Source organism: Eufriesea mexicana, unplaced genomic scaffold (assembly GCF_001483705.2).
Source record: "Eufriesea mexicana isolate 0111107269 unplaced genomic scaffold, ASM148370v2 scaffold2646, whole genome shotgun sequence".
Classification (NCBI taxonomy): domain Eukaryota; kingdom Metazoa; phylum Arthropoda; class Insecta; order Hymenoptera; family Apidae; genus Eufriesea; species Eufriesea mexicana.
In genome coordinates, this window is record NW_016910740.1 from 364,471 (window position 1) to 381,414 (window position 16,944).

Below are 16,944 nucleotides of genomic sequence, written 5' to 3' on the forward strand. Positions count from 1 at the left end.
TTATTTATTATATTAATTTAATATATTATATTTATATGTATAATATATTATTATATATTATATATATATAAAAATATTTGTGTGCATATGTTACAGATACTTCGTTGCAAGGAAGATTTTTCATGAACAGTCCAATTAGCAGAAATAATCAAATACTTTTTTTTTTCATTGCATTATTTATCATTTGTATGGTATACCTTGACGTTGCTTGAACACGATATTTTTCCCATCGAGGTATAAAAATATAAAATTTTTAAATTTACCGAAATGTAGTGTGGATACTGTTTAAACGGAATTCGTTGAATTCTTCTCATTCTTTGCTGTCTTTCTACAGTTGGTTAAATATGGGTTGGTTATCAAACAAAGTTTTTAATTCGGGTCACAGACAAGTGATCGCCGAAATGACACGTGTGAGTATTCTTCATTCGATTTTGTCTCGGTTCTATCGTTATGAATAAGCGTTTTCACTTTTGACGAAGTTTGATAATTATAAGGGGGGCGCCACTCGACATCTGGGTCATCACTTTGCCCTGGACTTTACGAGAATACTTATACTTGTTACACTTATCTCGTAAAAGGAAAATGTTTGCGAAAAAGAAAGAAAGTATCTATAATAGTTTATATAAACATAATGTGATAATATTAACTAGTGTTATTTACAATTATATATAAATTGACTATATTAATTATATTTTAATTTTATTTATGTTATCGTATTGTATTTATCTTGTAGCTACAATGGATACATGTAACAAAGAAGAGTTATTATATCTTTTGTGATTTTCGTGACTTTTATTTGTGTCATGTTACAGTTATCTTATAATAACAAAGAATTTACGAATTGTCTGGTACATATGTATGTAGTTACAATACAATATTGCAATCAGTGAGTTTGTTATGGATCTAACAATCAATGTTTTTTATAACTGTGTTGTAAATTTATATCTGTTAATAAAATTGCACGAGAAGTACGCTATAAGGATTTTTTTTAATTTTCCTTAATCCTCTGTAACACCATGTGATTTAGAAATTATGCTCATAAATTTTATTTTATTTAATGATCTTTGTCGTAATTACATAGGATAATATTTTCCGTCATAGTATAACATTCTATTCAAAGTTTTATTTAGTACGTAAAAGTATTTAATAAATAAATTCAAATGTTAAATAAGAATATATATTATTGTATATTCTATAATAAATTTTATTCATATTATATATTCTTCAGAAATTTTTTTAAATACAATTAAATTCTTAAAAATGTATGTAGTTTTGACTCCTGTAAATGACCTAATTTTTTATTTTTGAGGAAACGTTGCTTTATGTTTTAATTTAGTCATTTTTCATTATACGTGTTATTTACAGTACAAGAAAATAAATTTATATTTCTGGTTTATAAAATATTAATAATTGGAATTATATCAATTGTTGATTAGAGAACTAAAAGGTTAATAAAACAAATAGTCGCTGTTATCATAATTTTAAGAAAAAAATAACGTGAATTTAGTGCAACATAGGATAAAACGGATGTAATATAATGAAATGTCAGACATCGTCAATTTATTTGATAATACTATCAGGTTATCAAACGATTATCTTTTTTATTATGTCATTTGCGGATTTAATAAGGATGATTTTAAATTAAGAAAAAGATATAACAGTTGATATCATTTATTTTAGTATTTTTGTTTTTAAGTCTTTTTCTAACATATACATATAATTGTAATGGCAATAACCTTTACATATCGGGATATATAGTTGCTATAATAGATCTAAAATTTTTATAAAGCTTCATGACAATGACTAAAATTACAATAAATTTTTTTTACAACTTTCTCAAGAAAATCTGTGAGTTTAAATATTTTCATTAACATTTAATGAAATATTTTATATAATATATTCTTCTCAAATTTCATTCTGCAAATTTTTAGCCTGTTCAGGAATTTAATTTCTTTTCATTTACAAAAAAGACAGACTATTTCTTTTTCATGAATTACAGTAAGTCACGACTTTTTCTGTTCTCCTTGTCTTGGTATGTAGTTAACCACTTTGCCTTGTGGGAAGGAAAACTGTATAAATCGTGTAGTTAAGCATGTAGATAATTATTGTAATTAGACTTCTTGGCTCAATAGGGTACACTCATAATAAGACTTTTGTACCGCCTAGCATTAGCAAACTGACTTGTGAACAAAAGGATTACTAGCACTAAACATACCATTCATTAAATATTAAAGGATTACCATTCATTAATAAAGTACAGTTAAATTTGAAGAATATACCCGCGCGCGTGTGTTTTAAAAAAGAGAGTTCAAAAGTTTCAGACTTTACAGTACTCACCGAAAGAAATAAAAAATGTTTAATTAACAAAATGTCGAAATATCGATTTTTATGTATCTACGAATATCCGATAGCGCGAGTAAGTATCTCCACATTGAAGTATTGAAAGATAAACATTTTCTATGGGGATACTTAAAAGCCACAATCTATTCATCACGTATAAATAATGCAGTGGAATTACAGGAACGAATAGAAAATGCACATCGTAAAATACAAGTTTGGATAGAATATTTAAATATGTACACTCACACATGGAAGTATTCGAACGTTTACATATGCTGAAATATGATATATGAATGTTAAAGTGAAATATTTAAAATAATAGTGATGTATACAACAAGAAGGAATTCTCGAGGTTGCATCAGTAAAATTAGAAAATAATTCAATGATATGTACAATATTTAGAATATATTTTTTACAAACATGTACCATTGGTGAATCACAAAAATATTGCATAGATAATCTGTTATATTTGTCAAAAGCATCATTAATTCAAAAATAAGAAGTTAAAATATAATACTGATTTGTCTTTTGTTGCTTATAACAGCGCTAAGACGATATTTCATTTAATTCACTAGCGCCACCCTGGTCCATATCTCCAAAATAAATATTGTATATCTCATTGATTTATTTTCTGATTTTACTGATATAATCTTGGGATTTTCTCTTTACTACATGTACCATATTGTTTTAAATATTTTACTTTAATGTATATGTATCGGTTATTGAACGCAGTAAATGTAAACGTTCGAATACTTTCGTGTACGAGTATATATACACACATACATACATACGTGCAGTTTAATCACACTAATTTAAGATATATTTCATAAAATGATAATATAAAGTGGGTTGTTAAATTCGTTCCAAAACACATTATCGTGTTACAATACAAATAAAAAAAGGTGAACTTGTCGATGAACCTTCATCTTCCGATTTCGATAATTCTTGAATATGTTGTAGAAATCAACATTTTGAACGTTTTGCATTATATATAAGGGTAAATCTGTCGTAGTTTTCGAGATATTTGCAAAAAACTTCCGACATTATACAATCGTACTGTTCTTATACGTGTACACTGTCACAGTGTGTGCATCAGCGCAGACTCGCCACTTATTTACTGTTTCTATAAACATTATATAACGGGTGAACCCGGTAAAAAAAATACTTTAAGATTTGGACGGGACTTAGTAAAATTCAGTGTATTGTACCAAAAGCTTCTTTTTAATAATATCTTCGGAACTATGAAACTCCAAGCATTGAAATTTTTAATTTATGATTCGTTCGTCCATTCGTTTTTATTCTCTAAGTATTTTCACGATCGGCTACTAGGAGCCATTGGAACCACAGCCTTTGTTTGAGCATTTCTGATCTATACAGGGTGTCCCAGCAACGGCAATACAACCGGAAAGGGAGTGATTCTACACGCATGAACAAATCGGGAAAAAAAGAATAACATTTTTTTATTCAAAGCTTTGTTATCAAGAAAATCGACTTTGAATATTCACCGAGTGCACGTGCACTTAGATATGGTTTATATGAAGAGACCATCGATACATGAGTACCGATGGTACAATCGAAGAAGGGATGATTCTACATGAAAAAACAAATCGAAAATAAAGAAAAACATTTTTTCATTTGAAGCTTCGTTGTCGAGAAAATTGACTTTGAATATGGCTGATGTACTGATGGTCCTCCGCCTTAGCCAAAGTTAAGTGCATGCGTACTCAAAGTCAATTTTCTCGAAAACAAAGCTTCGAATAAAAAAAATTGATTCTTTTTTTTCGATTCATTTCTGTACGTACAATCACCACCTTCCCTGTACTACCGTTGCTGGGACACCTTGTATTTGATCAGTCTCATTTTCACATATTTCGACTCATTTTTGACAACTTTCCCATCATTTCTCGGCAAAGTGATAAAGGAATTTTTTGTTCCTTGAAAGATGCTCTTAAAAGTCCCGAAGGAACTTTTCATTTCCAGATAATGCAAAAAATGGCTCTTTTTTAATATTCTCCTTTTCATATTCCCACCTTAAAATATAATAAAATTGAAAGAATGTGTTCAAAGAGAATGCATAGGCTTGGCAATTGTATTAAACTATATCAATAAGTAATATCAGATTTTTACAATAAATAATGCTGTCCTGCTTCAGTACAAAGTTGAGTTCCTAATCTACAAAATATATAATTTTTTGTTTATTAGTATTTAGCTTCGTTTTTACTAGGGAAGTTGAAAAATCTAGTTAAGATGACTTTATGAAGAAGTCTATAGATGTTTTTAACTTTTTCTTTCGCTTCTTTTAGTTCGAAACAAATTTTTTTATTTCAAAATGTTTTCAACTGCAAAAATCTGTTTAAGGTTATTGATCGACCGAGTCAAAAAATTCTTAGAATGCACAGAAAATGCTCTGAATTAAAAAGAAATGTATCAGTACATTATATTTAAAATATCGACACTATTCTTTATGTATTAATTGTCGAAGTTTTATCGTTTCTAAGAAGTAAAGATTTTACGAAGCAATTCGGAGAATACTTAATATATCGAATGGAACAACTAGGGGAATACCCAATATACCAAGGAAAATAATCAACCTGGTTTCTAAGGAAAAGGAAAAGATTCTACAAGATTTTGTATTTGCTTAGCATATTTACATCGCTTCAAAAATTATCTGATAAAAATATACAATATTATTGAATATTTTTACATTTATAAAAAAATTTAGTTCAGATAAACTATTATATCTCCGTTTTTTATTTTTATATAATATTTAACATATTACAATAAATGACCGTAAAAGAAATTGTTCTTTTATGTCTTAAATATTTTGCGCATGATAAAAAAAGGAGTCGTAAACTGCGACATACTGCATATTTTGATGTCAATGGAATAATTAAAGAATGTGCTTTCTAACCAAGAAATATTCTTCGTCATGAGAAAATTTACCACGTATTCTTTTAAAAATCTTAAAGGTATTACAATTACTGTAATTAAAACGTGATACCTAAAGAATCTAAAACAATTGCAATAATTTAATTTTACAACTAACATATTTTCGAAGTAATTCGTTAAAAATTCCTCGAACATATTAAAAGACAAAGTTTAATTAAAACAAATTTTAATTAATCATATTATATGTTTTCCTACGAAATAAAAATTTGAATAATATAAATTCATAATTATTTATATTCTATATTATAGAATAAGTAATTTTTAAATTTATATAAGTATTATATTGAATTTGATGGAAATTTATAAAAGGAAATTTAAGAAATTTTACGAATTATTTGACTTACTTCGCACATCATTTGTTTCCACTTTGTTATCGACAAATATGTAATTGCAAATGAAAGATTTCGATATCTGCTTTATCTGGTATTTAATTAAGTGTGATTTAATACATGGAAATTTATAAATAGAATTTTGTTTTACATGATTATTAAAAATAAAATAAAATTGTTAAATTATATTACTTGTTTTAAACTAATGAATTTGAAAATAAAAATAAAATGTAATAAATTAAAAATGAAAAATAGTTACTTTATATTGGAACTGTTTAAAAACGAAGTTTCTTGCGTAAAAATATTACATGTCTCTAAGAAATCCTTAAATGTTAAAACCAAACAGAGATCACCAATCATGCTACGTCATATTTCATCTTACATCGCGTGCAAGAATAAGTAATGAGTTTTTTACATGTAAATGTCGAGTTCTAATTACCTTGTTTAATCTTTTTAGTAATGTATATGTTGCTTAAATAAATGTTTCTTTGATAACATTCTAAATATCTCTTTAGTAATACTTCATAAATCATATGTCTAATCCCAGTATTGAAATTATTAATATTTCATGTACTTTAGATTCACAACGTGTATCAATATATCACTGTTCCTCATCTTTTATCCCGTACATTAGTGTTCCTATTTCCTCTTCGTTTCCTCTAGTTAATATTATCTTTCTTTTTCGTTTGTTTTGATTTGGTTTTGATTATCCGAATAAGAAATAATTATTACATACGGAGAGTTACATAGTCTGTCAAAAAATTACTCTAAAGAAACAAATTTACAAACAAGAATTTATTGTGGAATTTTTTAATTTTATCTGACAATTATAATTTTAATTACTAATTGTAAGTTTATTAATATAATTTTGTCTCGTGAATTTAATAAAATATACAAAAAGATAACACGAATAAATCATTCAAGTGATGATAATATTCCATTGTGATAATATCACTATTTGCAAAAGTTGAGGGAGTATAATAAAATGTTACTTAAAAGTCGATTATACAAAAATAAGAATAAGCATAGAAAATTGTCCTTTAAATTTTGATTCTTACAGTAGATGTCTAAATTTTGCAATCTTTTTCGCGTTATAAATTTCAAACAGGTGGATTTCTAAACATAAAATTGATATTACTGTACTTTTATAATTATTATAATTATTATAATTATTATAATTATATTTAAGCAAAATGGTATTGAATCATTATAGTTTTATTTAAGTAAAAATCTATAGCTTTATAATAGAGAAAATTTGTGTAAATTTTTTACTGGGACACCCGTTGTGCTAAAATTTTCTGAAGTTTATCAAACAATAATTCTTTCTATTAAAAAACAACTTTTACTTCCTTATATAACATGATTCAAATAAATCGTTACAAGCGAAACTCACCTAAAATAAATGGCATATCGAAGATCTGGTTTACCTTTAGCTTTACAGTTACGATACTGATATTATTTTTTAGCAAATGGAATATTCGTATTTTCTAAAATAAGTGAATACTCTACGCTGTTGCTAACAGGAAAAACCTTGTAAAAAAAGATTGACAGAGTTTTTATGCTATACTTGTAACACCTAATTTTGTTATAAATATATATGCATATATGCATATGTATGTAAGTCGTTTTAATAATTATAACGCAAAGATAAAGATAAGCTTCAAATTAACATTCTAAGAATCTTGATAAGCAAAATCTACTTATGTTATTTATAGAAACGACAACTATTATCCATATGTAGAATAGGTATATTCACTTCTTGATGTTGAACATTTAATATTTAATTTTTTTCTGTAAATAATGAATAGCATTATTAATTTAATTGCATTAATGATCAATCGATCAAGTCTGTCCAATTTAATATGAAATTTTAGTAGGTCGAGAAATTTTGTTAAATATTAGCCAGGTTTCGGAATTATGATGTCATATTGACTGGATATCTTCAAAAGATGATTATTTTTATTGCATTTGTTTTCATAATTCAAAAGCAGTTATTAACCCTTTCACGAGCAAGTATTTCGGCAGTCTTAAGACGTTTTTCACTTAACTCACTAGCGTCACCACGGCTTGTATCTCCAATAAATGTTTATCGTAAACATCGTATATATCATGGAATTATTTTCCAATTTTACCGATATAATCTTGGAATTTTCTTCTTACTACGCATGTCACATTGTTTGCACAATATTGTTTTAACAAATTTTTTTACCGTGCATGTACCATACTTGCGAATGGGTTAATTTTATTCATTGTGGTTTTGCAGTGGACATTGCTCTACATCTATCCGGGTTTAGTGCTATATTCCTAGTCTTTTCAAGAAACTTGCCGAAAATTAAAACATGGATTTTAATGGTTTTATTAACGATCGAAATTTAATTTTTACAATACATCAATTTTTGTATTTCCCTTCTGTTGCCCCACCTTTCAGACAGAGTTAGGAAAACCTAATATAATTAATAACTTACGATTACGATGGATACTGTGAAATCATGTTAGTAATCATGATTACCGATTTCTGAGTAATCAAAAATCATTGGTTAATGATTGATAAGAGCAATCAAAATCATTGTAATCCATTGTCATGAGTAATTCAAGAATCATTAATCGTGTAATGATTATATTTTTAATCGTGATTGAATCAGTAATTTATTTCAAATTAAACAATAAACAATGTAGTAAACATTTCTTAAAAATTTCATTATATTTAGGTATTTTTACATACTTACAATTAGATACACATGTACTTTTGAAACAGAGAAAAAGCTATTTATTTATGGATGTATAGTATGTATATTAATATAGTATGAACAACGTACTTTTCATATACTCGCTTTTAATCAGCGGTAATCGTTCAAATGATTACAAATTACCGATTAATGATTACGATTATTGTAATTCAGTAATGAAATACGGTAATCATTGAAATGTAATTCATTGCTGCGCTACTCTGTATATTTTGAATCCTTCTAGGGTCCTTATAAAAACGGAAGTTGTTCCAGATCAACAGACTATCTTTAACAGAAGTCTTAACATTAAAATTACCGATTTCTAATAATATTTCTAACTATAAATTAGTATACATAAATAATAATAATAAAATCATATAATAAAAATAGATAGTTATATGTAATTATGCATTTATTTGATTAAAATTTAAAATTAATTTTCTCAAAAGCAATTGTGAAACCAAAAAAAGCCTGAGATTAGTCACTTTAAATTAGTTGGTAATTAGATGATTGTTGGATAGTTTGTCAGTAACTATACAGAATAGCATTATTACTTCCCATTCTAGAGTTAGGAGATTAGTTTAGTGAAGGATTCACTGTACAATGAAACTTTTGTTTCGTTTTTCCGAATGACTTTAGAAAAACAAAATGAGAAAAAGGATAAACTTTACGAACAGGAACAGTAACTGTGGAAACTTAGATTGGTGTATAAGTATTCCAGATGCGTGTCTCATGAAACGAGTGAAAAAAATTTGCATGACTGAGTCGTCAGTTGCACATTTCTGTTTCCTCGGAACAGAAACGAATCGTTTTAAGACCGGATGATAATAGGTGATGAAAAGTGGATTACATATGAGAACATCGCAAGAGAAAGCGTATATTGTAAGTCCGAAAAACCTGCCTCCTCTATCTCAAACCCGAGCTTGACCCTCAATAAGAAAATGCTGCATATATGAAGGGACGTTAAAGATACACCATGAGCTTCTCAAACTCAACGAAAAGCTTAATTCGGTAATGTATTATCGACAAATGAATGATTTGAACAAAGCACTCAAGAAAAATAGACTATCGCTGGTCAATAGGAAGCAAATCATATTGCACCACGACAAAGTCAGGTCACGTGCTGCTTTGACGACTCGCCAAGAAAATCACAAAACTAGACTAGGAGCGCCAGTCTTATCTACCTTACTCTTCAGATGTAGCATCATCCAATTACCATCTGCTTCTTTGCTTCCAAAATTTTTTAAAGGGAAAAAATTCCAAAATGAAGCAGGTGTTAACCAAGCACTGCTCGAATTCTTCGCCTCCAAAAGTGAGTCCCTTAGCAGAAATCGAATTCACAAATTACACACCGAGAAGAGGTCATAAGCAACGATGGAAATTATATTGTTCAGTAAATATTAGTAAGTGTGTTGAAAATGTATTATTTCTTTTTACTTCAACAACGGACGAAACTTTCCAAGAGATTTAATGTTTGTTACAACCTTGCTTCAGTTAATATATAAAAAAAATACCTGTCGTGTATCACTGAACGGTACAAAACAAAGTGATAGCATACCTGCTAAGTACTTCTTGAAATTAATGCAAGATATGCAAATGTTACATATGTGTCATGTAATCTTTTCCTAAAATTAAACCAACCACGATACGACTAGTCAAATGATTGATGAATGAAAAAAGCGAAGAATTAAAAAAAAAAAAAATAAAATAAAAGGAAATAGTGAAAAATTGATTATACGCATACATATTCAAAGAAAAATCACGTAGTCAAGTGACCAAAGCGAAAACATTGAATGCGGAATTTTAAATCGAAAACTTAAAAATGGTCATTTAATAAAATGGAAAAATTTACTCACAGTTTCATTTTTTTTCTGTAAATTTGTAGAAGTTATAGCTGCTTATGTGAAAAATGAATGGGACAGAATAATAGCCCAGATACGAAAAAAACGGATAAATGAGATTTTCTTTTTCGAGAATGGAAAAATTTGGGATATTTTTGTACGTTGAATCCGAATTTAGCAGCAAAAATTGCTTACCCCATTAGGTTTAAGAAATCAATAAAGAAAAACTTTTATTATTTTATTAATTTTTGCTATACTTACGACGATATTCCAAAAATAGTAACTTTCTAACTTTCTAAAGTCAAATTCGATTTATAATCGTATACATAATCTTTTCTTGTCAAGAGTGTGATGTTACTCAAGAAACACTAAGGAGCAGAGGTTTATTATTGTCCTGCACTGTATTAGATAATTCAATTCAATCTGCACTTTTTCACGTATCATTGTCTAACGATCAATTAGAGTAATTATAGTAGTTATAGTAATGTATATTATTTTGTGCATATTTATTAACCTATTCTATGCATTTATTAAACAATTCTATGCGTAATGTAAGTATAGTATAAGTATAGTAAACGTCTATAAAATTCTATAGTTTAAGATATAGATACATATATGCAAATAGTAACTTTAGTATAATTGATTTTGTGGAAAATCTAGAAAAAAGTAATATTCTCGCGATGGTAGCGAACTTCCATAAAAAAATTTGAAGTCAATGATGTTTATCATTGGCATTATAATTACTGTTGAATGGCAACTTTTGCTATTCGAATATACGTGAATACGTAGTTTTTGTAAACTATATGTAATTTTCTCATAATTCTCGATAACTACGACTAATGTTAGGGATACGCCTGTTGTACATATAAACGTATCACTTTGCTAAATTAGTAAGATAGTTTGCTAAAAAGTAAAATAACATATATTATAACGGGGATAATATTATCCCTTTTATAAAAATAATCTTTTTCCTCTCTCTCATTTATTATTCTGTTTTCTTCGTTACAACCTAGAGACGATTGTATCGAGATCGTCGCACATGAATAGATAAACTGTATCATAGATGTGACTTCACTGTAGCAATTTCCAACCATTTATACATTTCATTTTGTACAAGTTGTCACATGAATTATGATAGATTGGTAATGTTGAACATTTAGCGAATGACATCAGTAACATTTTTATCATTACTATGGCAATTCGGTCAATAAAAAATAAATTTATTAAAGTTTATCAGTCACTTGAAGAAGACATATGTAATAGCGCATTATTATATCCGTGTGCCCTGCATGATCACTGACTGTATGATTCTACTATAGAAGACCTTGGATTCATTCCTTTATATTCATTCCATATTATGACAGAAATAACAGAAAGTTCTTAATTTTATTATACAAGCGCAAATTAATTCAGTTTATAAATTACTGATACACAGTTATGTCGGGTATCCCAAAATTCAAGCAAGAAGTAATTTTGATAAAAAACACAGGTTTTCAATAAAAAATTGTTTAACAAAAAACACTTTACTGCACAAATGACGCAAAATTCAAATCTTGCATAAATTATAGAATACCCTATATTTATGGTATCAATGTAATGAATCCAATGAAAGAAAATTGAATTTAAATTATATAAAAGCGTGTTAGAGAAATTTCAATAGAAAATTAAATCATGCTGATTTAGTATTAATGTATTAATTATATGTGTTTACTTTGTTTTTTGACTGGAAGATCAAATATACTTGTTAGTGATGTTGGTTTGCCAGTTACTTGAATATCAAAGACAATTGGTAATAGTATCTGTACAGATAAATAATATAGTATAAACAATTCTACAAAAACATAATCATCCTTCCATGTGAAAAATATGTTTAATGGAACCGTATTTTTCATTATCTATATACAGAAGTTATAGATGATTCAAAGAAAGAATATAGTAGAAAACCACGAAAGAAACATTCGCAGACAATAAACATTTTATTTTAGTTCATTTTGTCGATAAAAAAGTATTAAAGAAATTCGTTTCTTTAATATAATATACAGTGCTGGACAAAATTATTGGCACAGCATGGTAGTTGTACAAGTGCTTATAACTACTAAACAAATTGATTTGAAGGAAAAACTTTTTGACATATTCATTTGTTATCTATTCTAGTTTTATTACATAGTAGAAGCAATAATATAAATACATTGATTCACGAAACAATAACAAAAATGTATTTATTGAACATTTTATGGATGGACTCTTATTCAATTCCGTTTCTCCAGTTACGTTCAATCAACGACTTTTTTAAAACATTATAATTGTAACGTGGCGTAAGTTCTCTGTTATATTTATGAACACTGATATTGTTAAATACTACTGTAACTTAAACAAAAAAACGAAATTGTGTAATTTTCATATCAAGCTTCTTTATATTTATCTATCAATATTTAACTATATCTACTATGTATTTTACAAAACAAGTTTTCTTTTATCCACCTGTTGAAAATTGTCACTTTCACTATCTCAGTATTCTTATAAACACATAAATTTTCGAATATCCCTACAATAATGTCATTTTGATAATTGTAACAGTTTCATACTGTCTAACATGTACCAGATTTGCTTCTACACATTACAAAAAGTTAAGTGGCGTCAGATGTGAAGACTCAGTAACCAAAAATGTTAAGAAGTTATTCAAGAAATAGCTTATAGAGTTGTGCATAACAAAGTATTCAAGGAGTGTTTATGACCTCTAATAAGTCACTTTGTATATCATTGCTGAAAACCGTTATTTATAAATCATTATTACTATTTTGGATTCCTTAACTTCTCCTAATTAATTGATTTATAATTCCATGACAATCTACACCGCAAGTCTTCGAAATTACCTAGCTTTAACCCCTTGTATTCACTATGATTTAATTACGAAAAACTGTAAACTGTAAAATTATTTAACTTCAATTAGGCACTCTACGTATTTATTTTATTCACAATAAGATTATACAAATTTTTAGGATTTACACAAATTCTGCGCATGTTAAAATAGTTGCGGGAGCAATTTATCGTTGGATTCCGGGTAGCGAAAATGAGTACACAGTTTCTTGAAAATCTTCTTAAGATATTCCTTTTTCGAAGTTTACATCGTGAGCTATACAAGAATCTGGAATCTAGCTTTTTGCAAACATACGTCTAATCCAGGAACTAAGAATGACATGGAAGGGACTGAGAAGGGGATACTGTACATAAGGGCAAGGGTAAATGACGATTAAGTTTTAGACTAAAAAATGATTGTACACCTACCGTTGCAGATGCGCTGTCATTTACGATAGATTAAATATATATCAGTAAGCATACAATATCATCTTTATGGGGATTAGTACGAAAAACTCACAACAAATCAGACTCTTTATTATAGTATAGGGTGTCTCAAAATTCATGCAAAATTTAAATTTTGCGCCATTTGTGCGATAACGTGTTACCAATGAAAAGAAAAGACAGCGTGACAACTGATAGTTCAGGGTTATTAAAAATGCAGCGCTACATGGAAGAACATTCTTCAGTGTCTTCATTGATGAGCAATATTTATAATTTTTAATTAAAAACCTGTGTTTTCTATCAAAATTACTTCTTGTGCGAATTTTGGGACACCCAATATAAGGGGTTTAAAGTAAAAATAATGAACTATACAAACAATACAAGTGACTTTGAAGTCACTAATACATTTCCTGTTAAAAAGAACTAATACCAGCACGTTATAGCATCTTTCAGTACCATATGCTTTTCGTGATAATATCTTCTCATTTAAAAAAGAATGGTAAAAATATTGTTTAAACAAAGAAAGAAAAACGCAAAACAATTACTGCTTCATACTGTACAGTTTGTTTTAAGAAACCTGGCATTCAAACTTTTTGTTTGTAACTAAACTTTCTTATTACTAAATAATAAATAAAAATTATTTATAAAAATTCATTACAATGACGATGTTAAAATTAGAATTTGCAAAATTCAGTTACTGTTATATCAACTGTAATATTAAGAAGAAGAATAAAAGAACAAAATATGTAATAATTTAATAAAATTAAAAATAAAATGTAATATGTAATAAAAAGTTTACTGATCTTTCTTAGTCTTATACGAAGGACATATTATAATAATAATAAATGTTAAAAATAAATGTATAACATCTGAGCCATAGCAAAAATAATCACGTATTTTGCACTAGTTCCTCAACAGTTATATATAGTACATAATCTTCCGTTTTGATAATAAATATAAACAGTAAACAAATTGATAAAATTAATTGTCAAAGATACATATTATCTACGCGAGTTGTTTGTGATATCAAAATTTAATCTTCTAAGACAAAACGTGAATAAAAAAGTTCATAACACGATTGAGATACGAAAAAATATTATGTCATTCGCTATCATTTTCCTTGAGTCGCTATCAGCAATTGAACAGTCACCAAGATATTGACATACGTAACAGGTTACGTGATTCACCCCGTAAAATAGTAAAATAGACCAATACGATAGATATTTTTCCACTTTATCATCTCGTTAGAGTGTGTGGTAAATGCTCTCCAGCAAACGCCTATTATCAACTTTATTACAACAGCACTAACTGAACGTTAGAGCTGCAATAAAAATGAATTGTAAAATCAGTAGAGTATTTAGCATAAACTAAAAAAAATTTTTTTTTAAATAAAAAGGTTTATTTTTTATTTAAAAACCTTTAGATCCTTTTATCTGTGGATTACAAACAAACTACAAAAATTTGTTTAATGAGTCTCCTATCTCCATGTCATAATTTAAAAAATAAAAAGAATCAACTAAATTCCCAGTTACTCGAAGATAAAGAAATAAATTACCTTTATTATGTTTAGTTTGTTATGATGTTATTAATGCTTTCTTCTAAGTATATATGCATGTATATAAAGTATATATTTTGTTTCCTAGTAAATATAAAATATTTGATTTTAGTTAATAAAAAAATCCTTGTTTTTAATTAAAACGTTACCATTATACGAAGTTCCTTTATTGATTAAAAATTTTGATACTTACTTAATCTTATAATAAGATAAGACAATGTTTAGTTGACAGTTTGTAAACAATTCGAAGTTAATATGAACGTTTATTATATTTTTATGCACTTCTTACTAATCAAATGTGATAGATATTTTTATTTCAATTTACATTACAAGAAACAATAACAGAAAGAAATAAGAAATAACAGAGAAGGAAATAAGGAGATACAAATAATGCACTCATAACAAAAATATAAAATCTTATCTTTCGTCATAATAAGAAGAAATAACAATTAAATTATTGTTATTAACAATCACGTTAATAAATCAGTGTAAATTGAAAATTCTTATAATTGTGAATTTTCTATACACAATGAAGCATATTAGAGTACCTTTTCATATTCTAACAAATCTTTCCTTCAACTTCATTAAATTTTACTCTCACAAATACTTTTCATGTAAACATGTTATAGCAGCCATGTGACAAGATAATAGCCGTCAGTTTGACGTTAATTATTAACAAAAGGATAACTAGCTAAGAATATTGTGCAATATAGAACTAAGTACATAATCTAGTATTAGTAGACACTGGTTCCGTGCTGTTTGTAAACACATGTGAAACCAAATATACGTAATAAGGATATTCGATGAAAATTATAATGCATAAATATAACAACTTAAACCGTACACGATTAAAGATATTTATTGTAAAATCAAATTTCCTAATTGCTTTCTTGCTTCTAAATTACATTACAAATTCTTCATTACAATTTTAAATTACATTGAACTGTAACATGCTCCTGGATAAACTTAAAATAAAAACGAGGAAAAAGGAAAAAAATACAAATTATATTTACTATTATAACAATATCGATTAATATCGATGTTTTCTTGTTGCGAGGAAGCAAAATATAGAAACAACGAAAATGAAAACTATTCGTTAAAAAAAAAAAAAAAATAAGAAATTCAAGGTAATTTCAAGGTCAGTGGGTTTATCTATTTCATTTCTCCCTAGAAATTATAAGTCAGGCTTAGGAGAATTTCATGTCTGCAATAGTTTCGTATTAATCACTATCGTGGTTAAAGAGTCATTCACGATGCTATTCAAAGTGTTTTATAACATATTTGTTTTTTATAAGAAACATTATGTAAATGAAAATATCTTTAATATTATCTAAACTAAAGTAAAATATTTTAATATTATCACTGATTTTGTATTTTTACTTTACTTATTCGTTGAAACGTTTTGTACCATCGTTCAATATATACAACACATAAACGAAATAAGTTGTTCAAAACTACGCGTTAAAAATGAAAATTATATCAAAATTGTAAAATTAAACCTATTTCGAGTAATCAAAATAGGTCAGACTTTATGATTTGATTTCGAAACCGATTTCGAGTAATCGAAATAGGTTATTATCGATTACTCTATCACGATTTGAAAAAATCATACCGTTTCGTATATTCTACGTTTCTTCGATTATGCAGTTTTCGATCGGTTGATCATTCGGCAGTGGAACCGCGATAAAAATAATCCAAGCTCAGCTCGAACACTTGTAAAAATCGGCACACTTCGTCATTCTCTCGTGCTTACCGGTAAGTCCATACTCCGTGGAGACGACACGATATCTTAGATCAATAAATGCAGTCGAAGTTGACGAACTCGTGCGAGAAGTGTGACGATCATTCACATTCAACCTCAGAGAAGTACAACACGCTCACGCGACAACGAGCGCGTAACTGGC

At 27.6% G+C, this 16,944-nt stretch overlaps 1 protein-coding gene across 5 annotated transcripts in view; it reads right to left on the reverse strand.

Moving 5' to 3' along the window:
• Cpr (Cytochrome P450 reductase) overlaps positions 1-16,944 on the reverse strand; it is a 42,544-nt gene that overhangs the window by 8,838 nt on the left and 16,762 nt on the right. Inside the window, exon 7 of one of the 5 annotated variants that reach the window (XM_017904069.1) lies at positions 7,667-7,669. The exons of 1 other annotated variant lie outside the window; for it this stretch is intronic. In XM_017904069.1, coding sequence (XP_017759558.1) covers positions 7,667-7,669 — 3 coding nt within the window. 3 more of the 5 variants (NM_001365268.1, NM_001365271.1, NM_001365266.1) reach the window with 3 other exon arrangements.